Here is an 18977-nt window from a genome sequence, read left to right as displayed (position 1 = left end):
ATTTACCTCTCTCATAGTCTCCTCAATTGTAAAATGAGGATAATAATAGTATCTACTTTGTAAGACTGCTGTGAAGATTAAATGGGATAATGCATAAGCACCTACCGTTATGCCTAGCATGTGACCAACATTCAATAAATGATAGTTCCTATAATAATGCTAACGATAGTTCTTATAATAATAATCATTATCATCATTATTACATTTTTCTCATGAGTGAGACTGGGAAGTGTTCTCTTCAGCTCCATCTGTTGGACCAGTTCCCATACTCTGGTAGAGAATGATATATGGGGAATCCTTACTGATAGGTTAGATTTATGTGCAACTTTTTTACTATCTACAAGGATGCATCCGATAACACTTGGTTGCTAATTATTGGGAATAAATGTATTTGCTTCATCTTCCTGGATTTTTGTTCATCCCTATTATCATTATTAGTTTAGAGATAGAGTCTTGCTCTGTCTCTCAGGCCGGAGAGCAATGGTGTGATCATAGCTCACTGTAACCTTGAACTCCTGGGCTCAAGCAGTCCTCCTGCCTAAGCCTCCCAAGTAGCTGGGATTACAGGCATGCAACATCACATCCAACTAATTTTATATATATGTTAGAGACTAGGTCTTGCCATGTTGCCCAGGCTGGCCTTGAACTCCTGGCCTCAAGCAGTTCTCCTGTTTTGGCCTCCCAAGGTGTTGGGAGTATAGGCATGAGCCACCATGCCCAGCCTGTTTTTATTTTTCAATTGTTATATAATAGTTGTGCATATTTTGGGTGTACATGTGATCTTTTGATACATGTATGCAATGTGTAATAATCAAATCAGGATAATTGAGATATCCATCACCTCAAATTAATCTTTGTGTTGGGAACATTACAATTCTTCTATTTTGAAAAAGACAATAGTTTATTGCTAACTCTAATTACCCATTGTACTATCCAATAAATTCCTTTTATATAACTGTATTTTTGTACCCATTAACTAAATTCTCTTTATATTCCCTACCCCTTTCCCTTCATAGCCTCTTAAATTTATTCTTATGTCTTAACACCCAGCTCAAGTATTGCTTCCTCTCTGCAGCTTCTTACCTAAGCAGAATTAGATGAATTAGGAGAACCTAGGATTTGTTCAAAATCTTTAAAAAAATCCAGTTAAACTCATAGGTATTATTTTAAAACTATACCTACCCTAAATACTTTACATTCTCAAATACCCAGTAAGTGTTATCTTTTTATCTGAGCTTTGAAGCTTCCAGAGTTAAGGAGGTCCCGCAGCATAGCAGTTTAGCTCAAGTAACCTCATATTTTTCTTTTTTTCTATCTTTTCTGTAGCATTGGGGTGGCAAAAATTCTTTATAATAGGCTTTGCCGATAAGGGGTTTCTGTTGTAAGTAACCGAAGAAAGTTAGCAAAAAAGCAACACAGATATATGAATGGGTGTGACTATGTTGCAATGAAACTTTATTTACAAAAACAGGTGGCAGCCTGTAATTGTTGGCTCCTCCCTTAGCACCTTCTGATATATGAAAATGTTGTGTATTTCATCATTGCATGTTTTCAGCTTAAGCTTTCTGTGATTGGTCATGAGAGCTCTGGGCTTTGGTACAATTCTTAGGAAAATTTAGTGTGTTGATAGCCAGAAATGGCCCCTAGAATTAGTGATAGGCTAACTGTTACATCAGAGTATCTTCCCTGGTTTATCTGCTTTCATGGCTATCAGCATATTTACAGCTGGTATGCTTTAGAAAAACCTAAAGATTAATTGGAATTTTCAGAGTGATGCATTTATTGGTAACCAATAGAATGGTTAGGTAGGTCTTATAATTTAATGCAAAATCCATCACTTGCTATTTGTTGAGGTACCAAGTGAGACTCAGTTTATGTAAATCCATTCTGATTTATGGTTTCATTAGAGCAGAATCATTGATTAGGCCACAGAAATTCAGGAGGGATTTCATTGCTTTGACCCGATTTACAATAGAACAGGTGCCACTGCTTCTGTTAGCACTTGTCTGGAATGTGTCCATTACCAATGAAGATGCTGAGAGATGTGACATCCCATTGACAAGAAGCAGACATATAGGGTTCCCATTGCTAGCAAGCAGTGGCATTTACCCAACCTGACTCAGCTTTGAGGGAAGAGTGGGAGGCAGGAGGGAGACTTCATAGGTTTGATTTTAGGCAAGGCCCATCTGTGAAATCAAGGGCTTTCTTTTTCATACCTAGTTCCTTCTCAGCCAGGAAAACAGCCAGCTCTTTTATTTGGAAGCTAATGGTTTTCTTCAGAGGTGTGTGTGCATGAGAAAGTTGTTTTATGCTCTTTGACTACTCTACATTTTGACAGGAACTAGAGCATATCTTCAGAAAAGAGATGGTGGAGAGGGTCTTTTCGAGGGAGGCAGGTGAATTAACCATTTGGATGTCTTCAATACTACTCCCATCTCAGAATCAGACTCTGAAGTAAAGGAGGCAGCCTTGTTGACTGAGGCCCTTTTCAGAAACATCTACTGTCATGACCACCTTCCTTCTTGTTAACTCATAGCAGAGAGAATCCCAGAACATCCAGCCCACTTGTCCACATGCTTGAGCCTGCTCTGCCCATCAGGCAATCAGGAAATGAAAGGCATATTCATCTGGATAGTAGGATATCTCTTTTTCATGAAACCCTACAATTTAAATGACAATTAACAAGAAGCAATACAGATGAGTTCAAAGGTCTGTCATCTTGGACTAAGCCCCGCATGAATTTTACTTCGTATCTCTTAATTCCAATTTATGTATCAAGAGCATCTTTAGAAGTAACACAATCGTCTCTCACAATTTTGTGAGAAACACTTTTCCTCTTTATCTTCTATTTGATTTTTGCCTTTTCCTCTGCATTTCTGAGTGGAGTCATAAGAGGAAGAGAGGGGTTGGACAATTACTATTCTGACAAGACCTGGAAATCCCAGTGGACTTTTAAAGCAAATTATTCAGTTCTTTTGCCTCCTCTCTTTCTCTCCTTCTCTGAAACAGAAAGTAATGAAAAGGTGAGAAATACTCAATTTCTATGTAAAGTAATTTGTATCCTGCATATGGAAAGCCTGCATCATTTGCTTTGTGGACTGATTGTCCACAGACTGGCTGGCAGCAAGGAAGCAGAGAGGCAGGGCTGAGATGAGCTAAGTGCATATTTTAGGGATGAGCACTATGGTGTGCTATAGCTGTATCACTTCTGCCACTCTGATGTTATTGATTACAAAAACCAAAGTGGCTGTGGCCTTTCAATACCTGCACCGAAGGCCTTTCAATTAGCATATTTATCATCTCTCTCCTACTGTGACCATCCGGTCATTAGTCTGAGGAAAATTACCTTATGACAGTATCATTCCTCAGAAGTCTAAGTCAAAACCTTTTTCATGCCTGCCTGGAGAATTTGAAGTTTTCCAAGGTTATTTTCTTTAGGACTCTGATGAGCTCGCCTTACCTGGGGAGGCTTAGACTGGGAATTTGAGAAAACTTCCAGAGAGTGAATTTTGCTTCTGATCTCAATTGCCTGATTATATAATATCCATGGGCTCTCCAGTCTTTTTAAAAATAACATTTATTTTAATGATCACATTTTATGAATTGATTATTTAAATACAGGAGACAAGGAAGGGGTGGAAATACATTCCTGCCACATAGAATGTTTCTGTCATTGTCATGTTAATAACTGAATGACATTATTTTCAGCACTAACTGATAGGCTTCATATATTTTACATATGAAATAAGGTTAAAACCCGTTTTGCTGACTTATAACTTATTTCTTCAAGTTATAGCTTGCTAGTTTGATTATGAAGTTAATTTTTTTTTAATTGAGTCTCACCCAATTTTCTTATATGGTTACTGTCCCTGCCCTGCCCTTTATTGACTAATCAAGATGAAAGATAGAGGCTACAGCTTTACATTTATTTTTTTTCTTTGTTGGAATTAAACCTAGGACTTTAAAGTTAATAAGGACAGGTACTGACTGACTCTTGGTGTTCACTGTATCAACAAACTGGTATCTAAGCTAGGGCTCAGATACTTTGTCACTTCAAATTTTGTGTCATGTCCAATGCTGTAACTAATTCCCTTGTCCTTTAGGGAAAAAATGAAGGTAACCAACTAAGTGGGCAGTTTAATCCACAGGGTTATTGGAGCAGCTGGGACACCTGTGGGTGGAGAACTATAGAATGGCTGGGGAAGAAACATGCAAAAGGAATCAAGGTGATGGATACTGGCAGGGAGAGGCCATGTTGCAGTTTGTGGGACTCAAGGTCTCAGTCACACAGCAGCACCACCCCGAACAGCCAAATCACCACTGCAGCTTTTCTCTGAAACCTCAGGACAGTTTGTGCTGGCAGCACGAAATTCGTTTACCCTCCTCTTTACCTTGAGGTAATGGCTGTAGCAGGAGCCTGCTCACTCGATGTGTGAGGCCATTAGGTGGAGAAGGGGAGTGTGCACAGGAACAACATCTGGGCTCCTGCCTGGGAAGCAGTAATAAAAGCATCAATGTAGACCCAGCAGAAAAAGATTGCTCATGAATTTCTGGTGCTTTCACTTAAAGAGTGAAAAAAAAAAGTCAACAGTATTGACCATGCATTCTCAGGACCACTCTAGGAAAATAGACCCATCATTAGACCCATCCCCAAATTCCTGACACGCTCCTCAGGGTTTTATTCCCCTCATAATCAGCTCTAATTGTATCTTCACTGTCGCCAGTGATGTTGGAGGGTTTTGCTGCATGTTTATGACTTCTAGTGTTGGGAAAAGTTCTTTCTGACATCTGTTCCAAATGCATTTATCTGTAATTTTAATTCAGGCTCACTTGCCTTGTCATCTGGCCTGGACGGAAATTGGTTGAGATTATTTGTACTGTTTAAGATTTTATGCCCTTCAATTAAACCCTCCCTAAGAGTCTTGGCATCAAATGATTTCCCCCTCAACCAGTCTTCCTCATTGTTTTGGGTGAATTTATAATTTAAATGGTTTTAGAGAGAGGATTTCAGGGAATTTGAGAAGAAAAGAGACCTGAGAAAAAGGCACTTAATGAGAGTGTAAACTAGTGCCTAAATAGAGGAACTGGCAGTTCACAGATGGACCAGGTCCTCTGCGTATTGATAGATAAGATCTGATCAAAATCCCAGCAACCATTGGCTAAAGTGGACTGAAAAGACAGGGCTATATGCTCAACTGTTGGGGCTGGAAATAGAGGACAGTCATAGTGAGTACATGAATTCATGGCCCTGAAAGTGCTACAGTGGCTCAAGGTCTATGAAGCTTCCAGAAGGAGGCACATATTCCCAGAGAGAAAACCTGACAATAAGGCTGGGCTGCCTCAGACCTTAAGGGAAGACTCTTAAATGTTGAGTAACACAGAAGAAACCCAATTGCTTACTAAGCTAGAATCTGTGAGAGTTGGAAGTTCAGTCTCTATTAGGTCTTTCCTGATGGCCTTACCTTCTGTCCACAAAAGCTTAAAGAATCCTCTCATTCTCAAGGGCCCAGACTTCTCCTATGTTATATATGTTCGTTGTGGAGCACATAAAGGCATCTAGTTCTTGTAAAAGACTTTTTATCCCTCTTAACCAGTCCATGGATGGACCTGACTCTGTACCTCTGAGGCACATGGAATATGCTGCCCTCACTATACCATTGCTCCTTATATGAATTTCAGGGTTGGGTGAGCAGTAGTGAATGTGAGAGATACTGAGTTTCTGAGATTTTAAAATAGAGGACTCTGGAGTGTACTTTTTGATTGTCCAAATATATAATTTCAAAGGGAACCTGACTGACCTGCTGGGAATATTTTAGGGGCAGGAGATTGAAGAACTGTTAGTGACCCAACCTGTGTTCCTTGTGGAAGAAGTCACAGGAGTGAATCATAAAGGTGTATGTCTATCATTGGCTACAAAAGTGAGAGATGACACAAAATCAGTGATGGCTCCTTGATAATTATAAAGAGTATAGTTGGGATTTGGAGAGTGGCAGTGTGGAGGAGGTCCTCATTGTAATAGCCAAAGCTTATTATATGCAGATTTGGCTATGAATTTAAACAAAGTAAATCATTTTACTAGTGTTACTGGTCATTCATAGCAGCAGAACTCAATACAGGACTACCACGGCATCCAAATTTTAGGCTGCTTCCAACCAGAGAAGAAAGTGTGATGCCAACATTTATATATTTTTTTCATTAATTTCTTTGTACATATCATGGGTACACGCTGCTCTAAGCATTTGCAACTCATATTCTTTGTCTAGCAAACCTCACTCATCCTTCAAATCTCCTCTTTAATACATTGTGTTAGCCTCCTTCTCTGCATACATTCCTGGAGCACCTTGCCCCTCTCCATCATAATATCCCCTTGTAACCCAATGCTCAAAGTCAGTTACCCCTGCTAGAATGGAGGATGAATGAGGACATGTTGATGGTATTTTTTGCTATATTCCTATTGTTTGATATAACACCTGGGCACTAGTAGGTGCTTAATAAATACTTGTTTAATGAATGAAGAGCTCCTCTCCTAGAAACTAAAATTAAATGGGTGGTCCGAGTAAAACCTGCAGCTTCATTTCAGCAAATTATGCATCTTTCTCCCAGCATCTGCTCATTTTAACCACTTAAGGTGAATCAAACCAACTGGGCCTTACTTATCTTGGTATCACATACTTGGGTGGTGTTCTGTTGTGTGGCAAGTTATTTTTCATATGACTTTGAGTCCCCAAGCAATGAATAAGAATGGAATGTTTCCTGGAGGAAGAAATAAGGTTTGTTTTTTTTAGAAAGATTCCAGGCATTTCATGAACTAGAAAATGTGAATGGCTGATGCCATGCTGGTATCCTCAGGTCAGGGTAGCATTTCTTGAATTTCCCTTGATGAATAAATTTCAAGGAATGCTGGGAAGTTGTATGGGGTGGTGGAGAGAGACTGGCAACCATATTTGAGTTTATATTTCTATTTCATTCATTACCTACCAGCTGTGTAACCATAAAAAAGTAGTTAACCTCTTTGAGACTCAGTTTATTCATCCTTAAAACACTCTTTTAATTCTAATTTTGAAGGACTTTGAGGATTTAGTCATTAACTCAATAAATATTGAATGTCTATAATGTGCTGGATGTTGTCTTAGGCACAAGGTGAACAAGCTTTCATGGTTCTTTCCCTTGTAGAAGTGAGTGCCTGGTAGGGAGATAGATATTCACCACCTAAACAAAGAAATAAACTTATAATTAGTCATTGTGATAACTGTATGAACAGCAAGATTAGGGTGGTATATGAAAGAATAATGTGCATTAAATTAGAGTTGGGGGACAAGGAAGGCTTCTCTGAATAGATTATCTATCTATCTATCTATCTATCTATCTATATATATATTCTTAAATTTTTTTTTTCCAGGCTGGGCATGGTGGTGGCTCAGGCCTGTAATTCCAGCACTTTGGGAGGCCAAGGTGGGTGGATCACTTGAGGTCAGGAGTTCAAGACCAGCCTGGCCAACATGGCCAACCATGTCTCTACTAAAAATACAAAAAACAATTAGCCGGGCCTGGTGGCACATGCCTGTAATCCCAGCTCTGTGGGAGGTTGAGGCAGGAGAATCTTTTAACCTGGGTGGCAGAGGTTGCAGTGAGCTGAGATCGGGCCACTGCACTCCAGCCTGGGTGACAGAGTGAAACTCTATCTCAATAAAAGTAATAATAATAATAATTCTTTTCCAGCCTTATGAAGATATGATTGACAAATAAAAATTATATGTATTTGCAACCTAGAATGTAATATTTTATACATTGTGAAATAGTTAAATTAATCTAATTAACTTATCCATCACCTGATACTTTTTTTGTGGTGAGAACATTTAATATCTATTCTCTCAGCTATTTTTCAGCATAGAATATATTAACTATAGTCACCATGCTGTAAATACATCTCTAGAACTTACTCATCCTGTTTGACTGAAACTTTGTTCCCTTTGACTTATATTTTCTCCAGTTCCCTTTCCCCACTCCCATGAATAGATTACATTTAGATTGGGACTTGAAGACTGAGTAGGAGTTATTCTAGAAGGGATATGTAATAATGGCATGAGTTCATGGAACAAGAGTACAAAGAACCTGAATCAGAAAAGTGATGGGAACCTTAGAGGAATGAAAAGAAAGGCTGATGAGGTTAGAGGGTGTGATGGGGAGAGAAAGGGGGCCTTCTATGTTGTTTCAAGTTAGGGATTTTGATTTTTTTCTTAATTGAGATAGAAAGCCCTTGGAAGGTTTTTAAGGAGGAGAGTGACATGATCCAATCTTTGTTTTAAATAATCCCTTTGTGTAGAAAATGGATTAAGACAGGCAAGAGGGATAACAGGAAGGCAAATGAGGTGATTTCTATTTGAGAGATGATAATATTTTGGAGTAGGATGGGTCTTCTTACTGCTGTGAAGTGGAAGAGAAAGAGATAGATTCAAGAGATATTTAGGAAATAAAATGGACAGAACATGGGAACAGCTGGTATTTGAGGAGTGAGGGCAAAGATGACTCCTAGTTTTCTGGTTTCTGTGAATAAAAGTGCCCTGAATGGATATGGAGAACCTGGGGAGTATGGATTTGGGAGGTAAGATCAAGAGTTCCCCTCTAGATGAGTGAGCTGTGAGATGCCTTTGAGGATTACATCCAAATGGGATGTTGGCAGGTTGCTGGCTGTAATGACATAACATATGTGAAGTGGGACACACCAGACAGTCAGCATTATCTCCTGTGCTCTTAGAGGGGGCTGTGAGCCCTCATTATTGCTTTTAGAGAAAGGTAGATGTTCTTAACCAGAGGCCAGAAATATTCAGACATAAACATTGGCCCAGACTTTTTTTTCTGCTAGTCCTAAATGTCAGAACCTGCAGGTGGTCCTAAATGAATTGATTTTTAAAATTTTATAGGTTGTAGAAGAGTTGTGATCCACAAACACTGTTAGAGATTAGGCATTAGTAGTTGTTGATGCATCCAAGTATTTAAAACTCGGAGTAATTATTTTCATAGTGGTCATAACAGGAATTTTAGAGTCAAATTATGACTCTGTCACTTACTGACTGTGTCACCTTCGGTAAGTAAAGTCTCAACCACATTTTCCTAATTTGTAAAATGGGAGTAATATTAAAATCTTTAAGGTTGTTATGAGGGTTTAATGAGGTCATTGTGTGACAAATCTATGTGTGTAACATGCTTAGCAGTATGCCAGGCCTGTTGAAAGAAGTTGATAAATAGCAGCTTTTGTGTTTGTATTTATATATATATTTTAATTTTACTTTAAGTTCCGGGATACATGTGCAGAATGGGCAGGTTTGTTACATAGGCGGTTTGCAAAGCCATGGTGGTTTGCTGCACCCATCAACCTATCATCTAGGTTTTAAACCCTGCGTGCATTAGATATTTCTTCTAAAGCTTTCCCTCTCCTTGTCCCTCACCCACCAACAGGTCTCAATGTGTGATGTTCCCCTCCCTGTGTCCATGTGTTCTCATTGTTCAACTCCTACTTACGAGTGAGAGCATGCAGTGTTTGGTTTTCTCTTCCTGTGTTAGTTTGCTGAGAACGATGGCTTCCAGCTTCATCCATGTCTCTGCAAAGGACGTGAACTCATTCTTTATGGCTGCATAGTATTCCATAGTGTATATGTGCTACATTTTCTTAATTCAGTCTATCATTGATGGACATTTGGGTTTGTTCCAAGTCTTTGCTATTGTGAATAGTGCTACAATAAACATACATGTGCATGTGTCTTTATAGTAGAGTGATTTATAATCCTTTGGGTATGTACCCAGTAATGGGATTAATGCTTTAAATGGTATTTCTGGTTCTAGGTCCTTGAGAAATCATCAAACAGTCTTCCACCAACAGTGTAAAAGCGTTCCTATTTCTCCACGTCCTCTCCAGCATCTGTTGTTTCCTGACTTTTTAATAATTGCCATTCTAACTGGCTTGAGACGGTATCTCGTTGTTTTGATTTGGATTTCTCTAATGACTAGTATGATGAGCTTTTTTTCATGTTTGTTGGCCACACAAATGTCTTCTTTTGAGAAGTGTCTGTTCATATCCTTTGCCCACTTTTCTGATGGGTTTATTTTTTTTTCTTGTAAATTTGTTTAAGTTCCTTGTAGATTCTGGGTATTAGACCTTTGTTAGACAGGTAGCTTACAAAAATTTTCTCGCATTCTGTAGGTGACCTGTCCACTCTGATGATAGTTTCTTTTGCAGTACAGAAGCTCTTTACAGCTTTATAATTAAGCTGTTCTCTGTATTTGGATCAGTGCTAGTTAAAAGATGTGACCTTGTGCTTCTAATTATACAATACGTTCCAAGAGTCTAGAGTCACTTGTTAAAAATAATCAAGTAAAAACTTCAATGTTGGGCAGTTTATTTACTTATTTTGTGTATGTGTGTGTGCATGTGCTCTACAATCCGGTCATAGTTTCTAATTTGAAAAAAGAGAAATTGTTAAGAAATAAAGTGACTTTCAGGAGTCTCATGCATCAGACTGTGTTGATAACCAGCTGAAGAAAAAACTGTGGCAAAGTCTAGCTGGAGGACTTGAGAGAGAGAGTCTATGGATAGAAATGGAAGACAAATATACACAAAAGGAAGATGTGTGTCTTAAGTGTCATGCTATTCAGGCACATAAGAAAGACAACGCTTTTAGAAGGATTCTGAAAGGTAGGGAATTATTTGAGAATTAAGTTGACTTAGCAGCCAACTCAGATGCTGAGGTGGGGTTTTAAGAATGCTGGTAGGGTGATGTAAGTGTTCTAAAACTGAATTAGTGTGATGGATGCACAGCTGTGTAAATTTGCTAAAAAATCATCAAACATATTTATGATAAGCAAATTTTGTGTTATATAAATTATACCTTAAAAATATTTAGAGAAAAAAATGTGTGACTATCAATTGAAGCAAATTTGCCTTCCAGTTGGTTAAGAGGGGCCATTGCATGCTCCTACAGATTTATTGATCTCTTTATTCACTTGCTAATTTCCCCGCCTCTACTTCTGCCTGTCCATTTGTCCATTCATCTATAAGCCATGCATTCATACAGCTGTCTCTGTGTGGGAAGCTTTTGGTTGATAAAAATGGATGAGACATAGACCCTGACTTAAAGAAGCTGAAGTGATTAAAGTTAGGCTTTTGTTGTTAAGAAAATTTAGAATTACCTGGCAGAAAAATATGCATATTTTGAGTTGAGAAGAAAGCTAAATTTTAGTCTGTTATACACATGTAAACAGGATATCCTCTTTAACCTTTGAACTGTAGAATGCTTAGAAATTTGTTGTTCTTAGGAGGACAGTGCAAGAGCACAGTGATGAAGAACTTTGGTCTCAGACTATGGCTCTGTGTACATTCCACAAGTGCACTACCTTCCTCTAGCTTCAGTTGCCACATCTGTAAAATGGGGATAATAATTCAGTTTCACAGAATTGTTATGAGATTAAATGGGACAATGCGTGTAAAACACTCAGCCAAGTGCCTAGCACATAGTATGTGTTCAATAAATGTTAATTGTTGCTGTTGTTACACCTGTAGTAGATTATTTGGGGTTCTCTAAACTTCCTACTACCCTCCTTCATCTTCTTCTTCACCCTCATCCTCCTCTTCCTCTCTTCTCTCTTCTTCATTGGTTGGCATTCCATTTCTTCTACTAGGATCTGTGTCCTGCTCCTCTCAAGTTTCTACTTATCATAGTTTCTCATTATCTTCAAGTGTTTTATACTTCTCTGAAACACTATGACATTTTTTTCTGCTCACATGTGACTTAACAAAGATTGCTTTGACTGAGGCCATATGTGGTTTATTGCCTCTTGGGATTGTAATTTCCCTGTGGGCAGAGAATAACTTAAACATCTTTGAAGTGTCTCCAGATAATTATGTGGTGCTGCAGCCCATAGAGTAGAGGCCCCATAAATATCAAATGAATGACTCTTCACTCACTTGTGCAGAAAGGTAAATGGGCACAGAATGAATATTGCCTGAATAAAGGCCTCCATTAATTAGAAAAAAAAAACAACACATTTTTTGAGAAGAATAGTTAGGCATAATCAAACTGGATTTGACATGAAGGTCAGTTTGTTCCACTGGCCCTTCACTGGTTTTGAAATACAATTTACTCTACTCCTGGCATCTTGATTTGACATGGCACATGCTTGATAGAAACATATTCATTAGAAAATCAGCAGTGTTTGAGGGGCTTTTTCCAGGCTGTCAGATGCATGTGGAAAGAAAAGGACAGTTAAAGTCTCCTGGAAATAAAGAGAAAAGAAACACAGACAAGGAGTATGCATGATAAAGGATGCCTAATGAAGGAGAATCTGACCATTTAATCAAATTATTGGTCAATTAAGACATGGGAAGTGAAGTCCAGGCTCTTCCTTTGGTAGGGAGACATGTGATGCCTAAGAGTGCCCCTTTGGTAGGAAAAACATCAATCACTGCTAGTTTTAATGATTATTATAAGCCTTTCAAGCTCTTAGAGAAATATTCTCAACTGTCAGAGGCTTCAGCTTTCCAGCAAGTTAGACTCTTGCTCTGATTTTTCACTGAGGCAATCGTCAGTTAACAGGTCCTAAGTAGTGAGGCTGGATGTAACTCATTTAGGGCTATGCATCTACTTTCTAATGTCCCAAGGAGTGGCTATGTCTTTCACTTTTCATCACTAGGTTTTGCTATCTGAGAGGTTATATGACATAGTGAGAAGCATATGGGCTTTGGAGTTAGCCAGACCTAATTTAGAACCCTGGCATCTCCACTTACTACCTAGAGGTTTGTGAGTTTCTGCTTTTTATCTTGAAGCTGAGGATAACTGCATTAAGTTATTTTGAACTTTAGTCATTATTGTTAAAAATATCATCATTATTAGTGACCACCATTTATTGACCTCTTTAATGGGTATAAGGAACTCTTTTAGGTGCTTTACATGGATTAGCACATTTAACTTTCTCAACATATTAAGAGGTATGTACTGTTATTCCCACTTAAAACATCTAGCATGCCAGGCTTATTATAGGTGCATGAAATTTATATTATTATTTAATAACAATATTATTATCTTTCAGAGTAAGAATTCTCCAAATATTGCTGGTTTAAAATTTTATTTCAAAGAAAAATATTTCTAGAATGTTATCTCTGAAAGAAATTAACTTGACTTTAGTGGAATGATTTTCATATTTTTAAGCCAGAAACTGTCATTAACATGATCAATATGGGCTTGGTATGGTGGCTCACGCTTGTAATACCAGCACTTTGGGAGGCCAAGGTGGGCGGATTACGAGGTCAGGAGTTTGAGACCAGCCTGGCCAACATAGTGAAACCCCGTAAAGTACAAAAATTAGCCAGGTATGGTCATGCGTACCTGTAGTCCCAGCTACTCTGGAGGCTGAGGCAGGAGAATCGCTTGAACCCGAGAGGCGGAGGTTGCAGTGAGCTGAGATCATGCTGCTGCACTCCAGCTTAGGTGACAGAGCGAGACTTCCTCTCAAAAAAAAAAGATCAATATGTCAAAAATATGAAAGCATAACTATTTTATTTGTATCAGAGGCAGAGGACTTGAACTGTGTATAACAACTCATCTGTGCCTAAGGCTCTGAGGAACATGGTTTAAAAATTACTAATTCCATCCATCTCCCACATACATACCTAGAAAAGCAAAGTGATTTAGATTGTTTGTTAGCTGCAGACCCTAAATTATAAATTAGACCTTCTGACTTCTAGATCTGTTGTTTTCTGTGAGATCACCATATGTGATATAGCATAATTATTGTTTACTAAAAGTACTGATTTAAAGATGATAAACCATCTTTATATACTTCATCATATTTGAACTTCACAAATTTTGTGGTAGATGTTACCTATTTCTTCTAGTTCACCTAAAATGCTGTACAACATAGAAATAACTTTCTGGAACATTTGGTGGAGATAGTAGTAAGGGGAAAAATATCTGGAGACTAGAATATAGAAAGAGGGTGATTCCATTGAAATAAGTTAAGTACAGTGGTGTTGGCATTTGCTCTGAGTGCAATTTCTAGTCTCTGGTGGTATAAAATCTGGCTTCTAATGGACCCTGTGTAAGCAGACAGGAGACAACCTGGGGCTAGTATGAGAAACATAAATCAAGGACCTTAAAGGGTGAATCCCTCAATAGGTGAACTAGGAAAAATCCACTCTGCACGAGGAGACTTGCCTGTCAGTCTTGACTCTAGATGGACGTCTGGAGGAGAAAATTTTGCTTTCCTAAGAGCCTAGGGCTAGATTTTATTCCACCTGTGTGGCTCAATCTTTAAGCCCTAAGACAAAAATGTAGTTGAAAGTAATCTGGGTTGATAGTTCCCTCAGAAACCTGGCAGAAGGAAACAGAAAAACTCTCTAAAGAAATGCAGTTTTAAAACCAAAACCTCAAATAATTACCACAGATTAAATTCCAAAAAGTATGAGCTTAAAAATAAAAGAATCACTCAAAACACAAGAAAATAAGCCATCATGCATGCTACTCAGCATAAACAGCAAATGGCAAAATTAGATGCACAAAACCTGAAGATATTAGAATTATCAGTGTAAAACATTCATGTGTAATATATTTAAACAATTTTTTAAAAGACAATTTAAAAAAATGAAAGAATAAGAGACTATCACATTTACTAAGCAGATTGAAAAAGAATCAAATAGCATTCTAAAAATAAAAATGCAGTAAGTGAGATTAAAAATGATATGGGTGACTGAAAGAGAATACGACACAGCTCAAGACAGAATTAATAAACTGAAAGATACATTTGGAAATAATACAGAATTCAGCATAAAGAAAAAGAAACAGAAGATATGAAAATAAGTCTAAATAACATGGATGGGAAGAAAGAACATTTATCTAATTGGAATTCCACAAACACAAAATAGAGAAAAACATGGAGAGAGAATGTTTGAAGAGAGAATATCCAAGAATTTTCCACACTGATGAAACATTTCATCATTTTTCAGATTCGAGAATTCCCCCAAATCCTAAATACAAATGAATTTGCACTTAAATATCTTAGATTAAAACTGAAAAATACAAAACAGACAAAATACCCCAACTAGACTGTCTGTGGTGACTCACGTCTGTAATCCCAGCACTCGGAAGGCTGAGGGTTGGGGAAATCACTTGAGCCTAGGAATTTGAGACCAGCCTGGGCAACATATTGAGACCTCATCTCTATTAAAAAAAAAAAGAAAAAAAAATAAGCTGGACCTGGTGGCATACACCGGCAGTCCCAGCTACTCAGTGGCTGAGGTGGGAGGATCACTTTAGCCCTTGAGGTTGAGGCTGCAAAGAACAATGATTGTGCCACTGCACTTCAGCCTGGGCAACAGAGTGAGACTGTCTCAAAACAACAACAAAACCCAACCTAACACACACATTAAAAAAAAAAAATCTTAAAATCATCCTCAGAGAAAGGGGTTGCCACATATAAAGGAATGACTATTAGATTAATAAGTGACTCAGCAGCAATAATAGAAGCCAGAAAACATGGAATGACATTTTCAAAATGTTGAACTAAAATAACTGTATACCCAGTAAAACTATTTTTTAAGTATGAAGATAGTCTAAAGACACATTTAGACAAATTGAAATTGAGCACAGTCACTATCAAAAGATACCACAGGAACTTCTAAAGGCTATTAAGAAGAACAAAATTTCTTGGAAAAAGTGGCAGGGAATAAGAAAGAATGTTAAGCAAAGAAAATGTTGAACATGTGGCTAAAAAATATGCCCCAGGAAGCATGTTTAAGCTGTTTTTAGCAGCTTTATTTGTAGTATAGGCATACTCTGGAGATACTGTGGGTTCAGTTCCAGACTGTGGCCATTAAGTGAATATTGCAATAAGTGAGTCACACAAATTATTTTCATTTCCCAGTGTATTTAAAAGCACAGTGTGATGGCATTTTACTCCCTAGAATGTCTTTCAAAATTTGCACTGATCCTCCTGCTGCTTTATCAACTAAGTTTATATAATATTCTTAATCCTTTGTTGAATGAATGAACCCATGCTAAAGACATTCACATGGATGAATAGAGAAAAGCACACAATACTATAATAATAATAAAAAGAAGATGTTGGTATGGATGTGGTGAACAGGGAGCACTTCTACACTGCTGGTGGGAATGTAAACTAATACAACCACTGTGGAAAACAGTGGGGAGATCCCTGAAAGAACTAAAAATAGAACTAAAAGTAGAATTTGATTCAGCAATCCCACTACTGGGTATCTTCCCAGAGGAAGAGAAGTCATTATACAAAAAAGATATTTGCACATGCATGTTGATAGCAGCACAATTTACAATTGTGAAAATGTGGAACCAACCCAAATACCCATCAATCAGTGAGAGGATTAAAAAACTGTGTGTGTGTGTGTGTGTGTGTGTGTGTGTGTAATGGAATAGTATTCAGCAATAAAAAGGAATGAATTAATGACATTCACAGCAACCTGGATGAGATTGGAGACTATTATTCTAAGTGAAGTAACTCAGGAATGGAAAACCGAACATCATATGTTTGCATTCATATGTGGGAGTTAAGCTATGAAGATGCAAAGACATAAGAATGACATAATGGACTTTAGAGATTTAGGGGAAAAGAAGGTGAAGGAGGTGAGGGATAAAAGACAACAAATTGAGTTCAGTGTATACTGCTCGCGCAATGGATGTACCAAAATCTCACAAATCGCCACTAATAAAGAACTTACTTATGTAACCAGATACCACCTATTCCCCAAAAACCTATGGCTATAGAACATTTTTTAAAAAGCACACCATGGAAGATATGTGCAATATGATTTCCCTTATGTGAAGTTTAAAATGGACAAAACTAAATGGTATATTGTTTAGGCATAAGCACAAATATGTAGTAAAACTCTAAAAGTCTGTGAGGGAGTGATTAACTCAAAATTGAGGATAGTTATCTCTAGTGGCTTGGAAGGAGATTCATTGCGGAGCTATAATTAAGGAGTTTTGATAATTTGGTTGTATTCATTTTATTTTATATATTCATATGTATTAATTTTATGTACTATTTTCTACGTATTATACATTTTACAAGAAAATAATTATAAAAAGAGTAGTCATGTAAGAATGTAGTGAGAAGAAGATGTAGGATCAGCATGGATTAAAAACCTTCAGGTAGAAACAACTTTAGCAAATTTGAGTATGGGTGGGGGAAAGCCTCTGAAGCCTGGGGCAGCCCAAAGTTTCCTATTTCTATTCTGTCACTTCCCTATCCAGTTTATCCTTGCATACTGTCAAAGTATATTTTCCTGCACAGTGACATATAATAAAAAATGTTACATACTTCCTTTTGGGGAGTTATTTTATTTCCTCCTTTTTTTATGTACGATTTTGTTTGTTTCTTCTAGGTCATAACTTTTGTGCAGAAGGGCCTAAATGTGGTGAAAACTCAGAGTGCAAAAACTGGAATACAAAAGCTACTTGTGAGTGCAAGAGTGGTTACATCTCTGTCCAGGGAGACTCTGCCTACTGTGAAGGTAAGTAAGCTATTTAATGAAGTTACCTGTGAGAGGTTGACTGAGAAACATATTCCTGGTAGATGTGGTTAAGGAGTGAAAACTATCACTTGACTCTGGTCCTATGCAGTCCTACAAGAAATCAATATGAATTGCTGAGGGTTCTCTGTTCTCCTGGTTTATCCACGCTGCTTAGTAGCATAAGAAAGCAAAACCTTTGAAGGTAATTATGAAACACAGCAAAGAAACAAAGGCAACAGGGACATATCAAATCCCATGTTCTGCTGCTGTGTATATAACAATCACTAGATCAATCATAGGCATATCATATTCTGTTTTCTTATTTGATGAGATTGTCATCTTCATATTTAATTAAATATACATGGTGGATTCTGTTTTCAAATGATACTTTGGCATTAACTCATACTAAGCTGCTATTTCCTTGACCTGACAAGATTAGGTTTTTAATGATTGATTCGTGCATTGCCAATTCCCAATCTCTACTAAAAGTCACAGTGATGGAAGGACTCATAACTTTGGTACATGGGCTGATGCCATTACAGTGAGATGGTGGCCTCAAGCATCAGTGACCCACATTTCTGCTCTAGAGAAAACAACTCCTCCGTCTTAAGTGAGGACCTTTTCTTTTCAGGCTCAGCATTGCAACCTGCTAGTGGTGAGCATTGCACATCCCTGTTACTTTAACATACCAGAGAGGTGGGAGTTAGCTTGACCTGGTCTGTATGTATAGTGCTATAATATCTGAGCCATCTGTTTCCAAGGTGCTCATGGCTCCCTTCCATCAGTTTGCAAAAACTTTAATAAGCAAAGTGGTAGCTGGACTGTTTTCCTGTTTGTTCCGGTTCCTGTTAATCCAATTATTCCTGCTGTCTTCATTGATAATATATTGCACCATGATGATTTAGGTAGTTGTCTTCAATGAATGCTGCAAAATCCTGGTCATTTTCCTCTAAGTGGTTTGGTTCTCAAACGGGTCAGGTGTTCTAAAGGTAAAGACAATATTAACTGATGATAGTAATGGTAAATTTCTTTCTATTCTGCTATCTTATAGTTGACCCTTGAACAACTTGGGTTTAAACTTTACATGTCCACTTATACATGGTTTTTTTTCAAGCAAACACAAGTCAAAAATACAATATTCATGGGATGTAAAACCTGCCTACATGGAAGGCCACCTTTTCCTATACAGTTGTTTCTGCATAGCCTACTTTGGGATTTGAATATGTGTAGATTTGGGTATACACAGGGGCCTAGAATTAATTCCCTGCACATACACAGGAATGACTATATATTATTAATCTCTGCTTAACTTTTTGGCTTTGACTAAAGACCTCTAGTTGTCAAGAGGATGTCTGTTATTACTACTAGAGACCAGTACTTGTAGGAACCTTCTGTTTATTTCATTTCTTCTGGAAGACTTTCTTTGTTATTACCATAATTTTTA

General features: G+C 37.7%; 1 protein-coding gene across 3 annotated transcripts in view; it reads left to right on the top strand.

The window, feature by feature from the left end:
- Window positions 1–18977, top strand: part of NELL1 (neural EGFL like 1) — a 912020-nt gene that overhangs the window by 261362 nt on the left and 631681 nt on the right. For all 3 annotated transcript variants that reach the window (XM_012456483.2, XM_012456482.2, XM_012456484.2), the window contains one exon: window positions 17405–17533. In XM_012456483.2, the coding sequence (XP_012311906.1) occupies window positions 17405–17533 (129 nt within the window). The remainder of the gene's footprint in view (window positions 1–17404; window positions 17534–18977) is intronic.

This window comes from Aotus nancymaae, unplaced genomic scaffold (assembly GCF_030222135.1).
Source record: "Aotus nancymaae isolate 86718 unplaced genomic scaffold, 86718_ANA_hifiasm-v0.15.2.pri h1tg000059l, whole genome shotgun sequence".
Classification (NCBI taxonomy): Eukaryota; Metazoa; Chordata; class Mammalia; order Primates; family Aotidae; genus Aotus; species Aotus nancymaae.
This window is presented reverse-complemented; position numbering and strand designations above follow the sequence as displayed.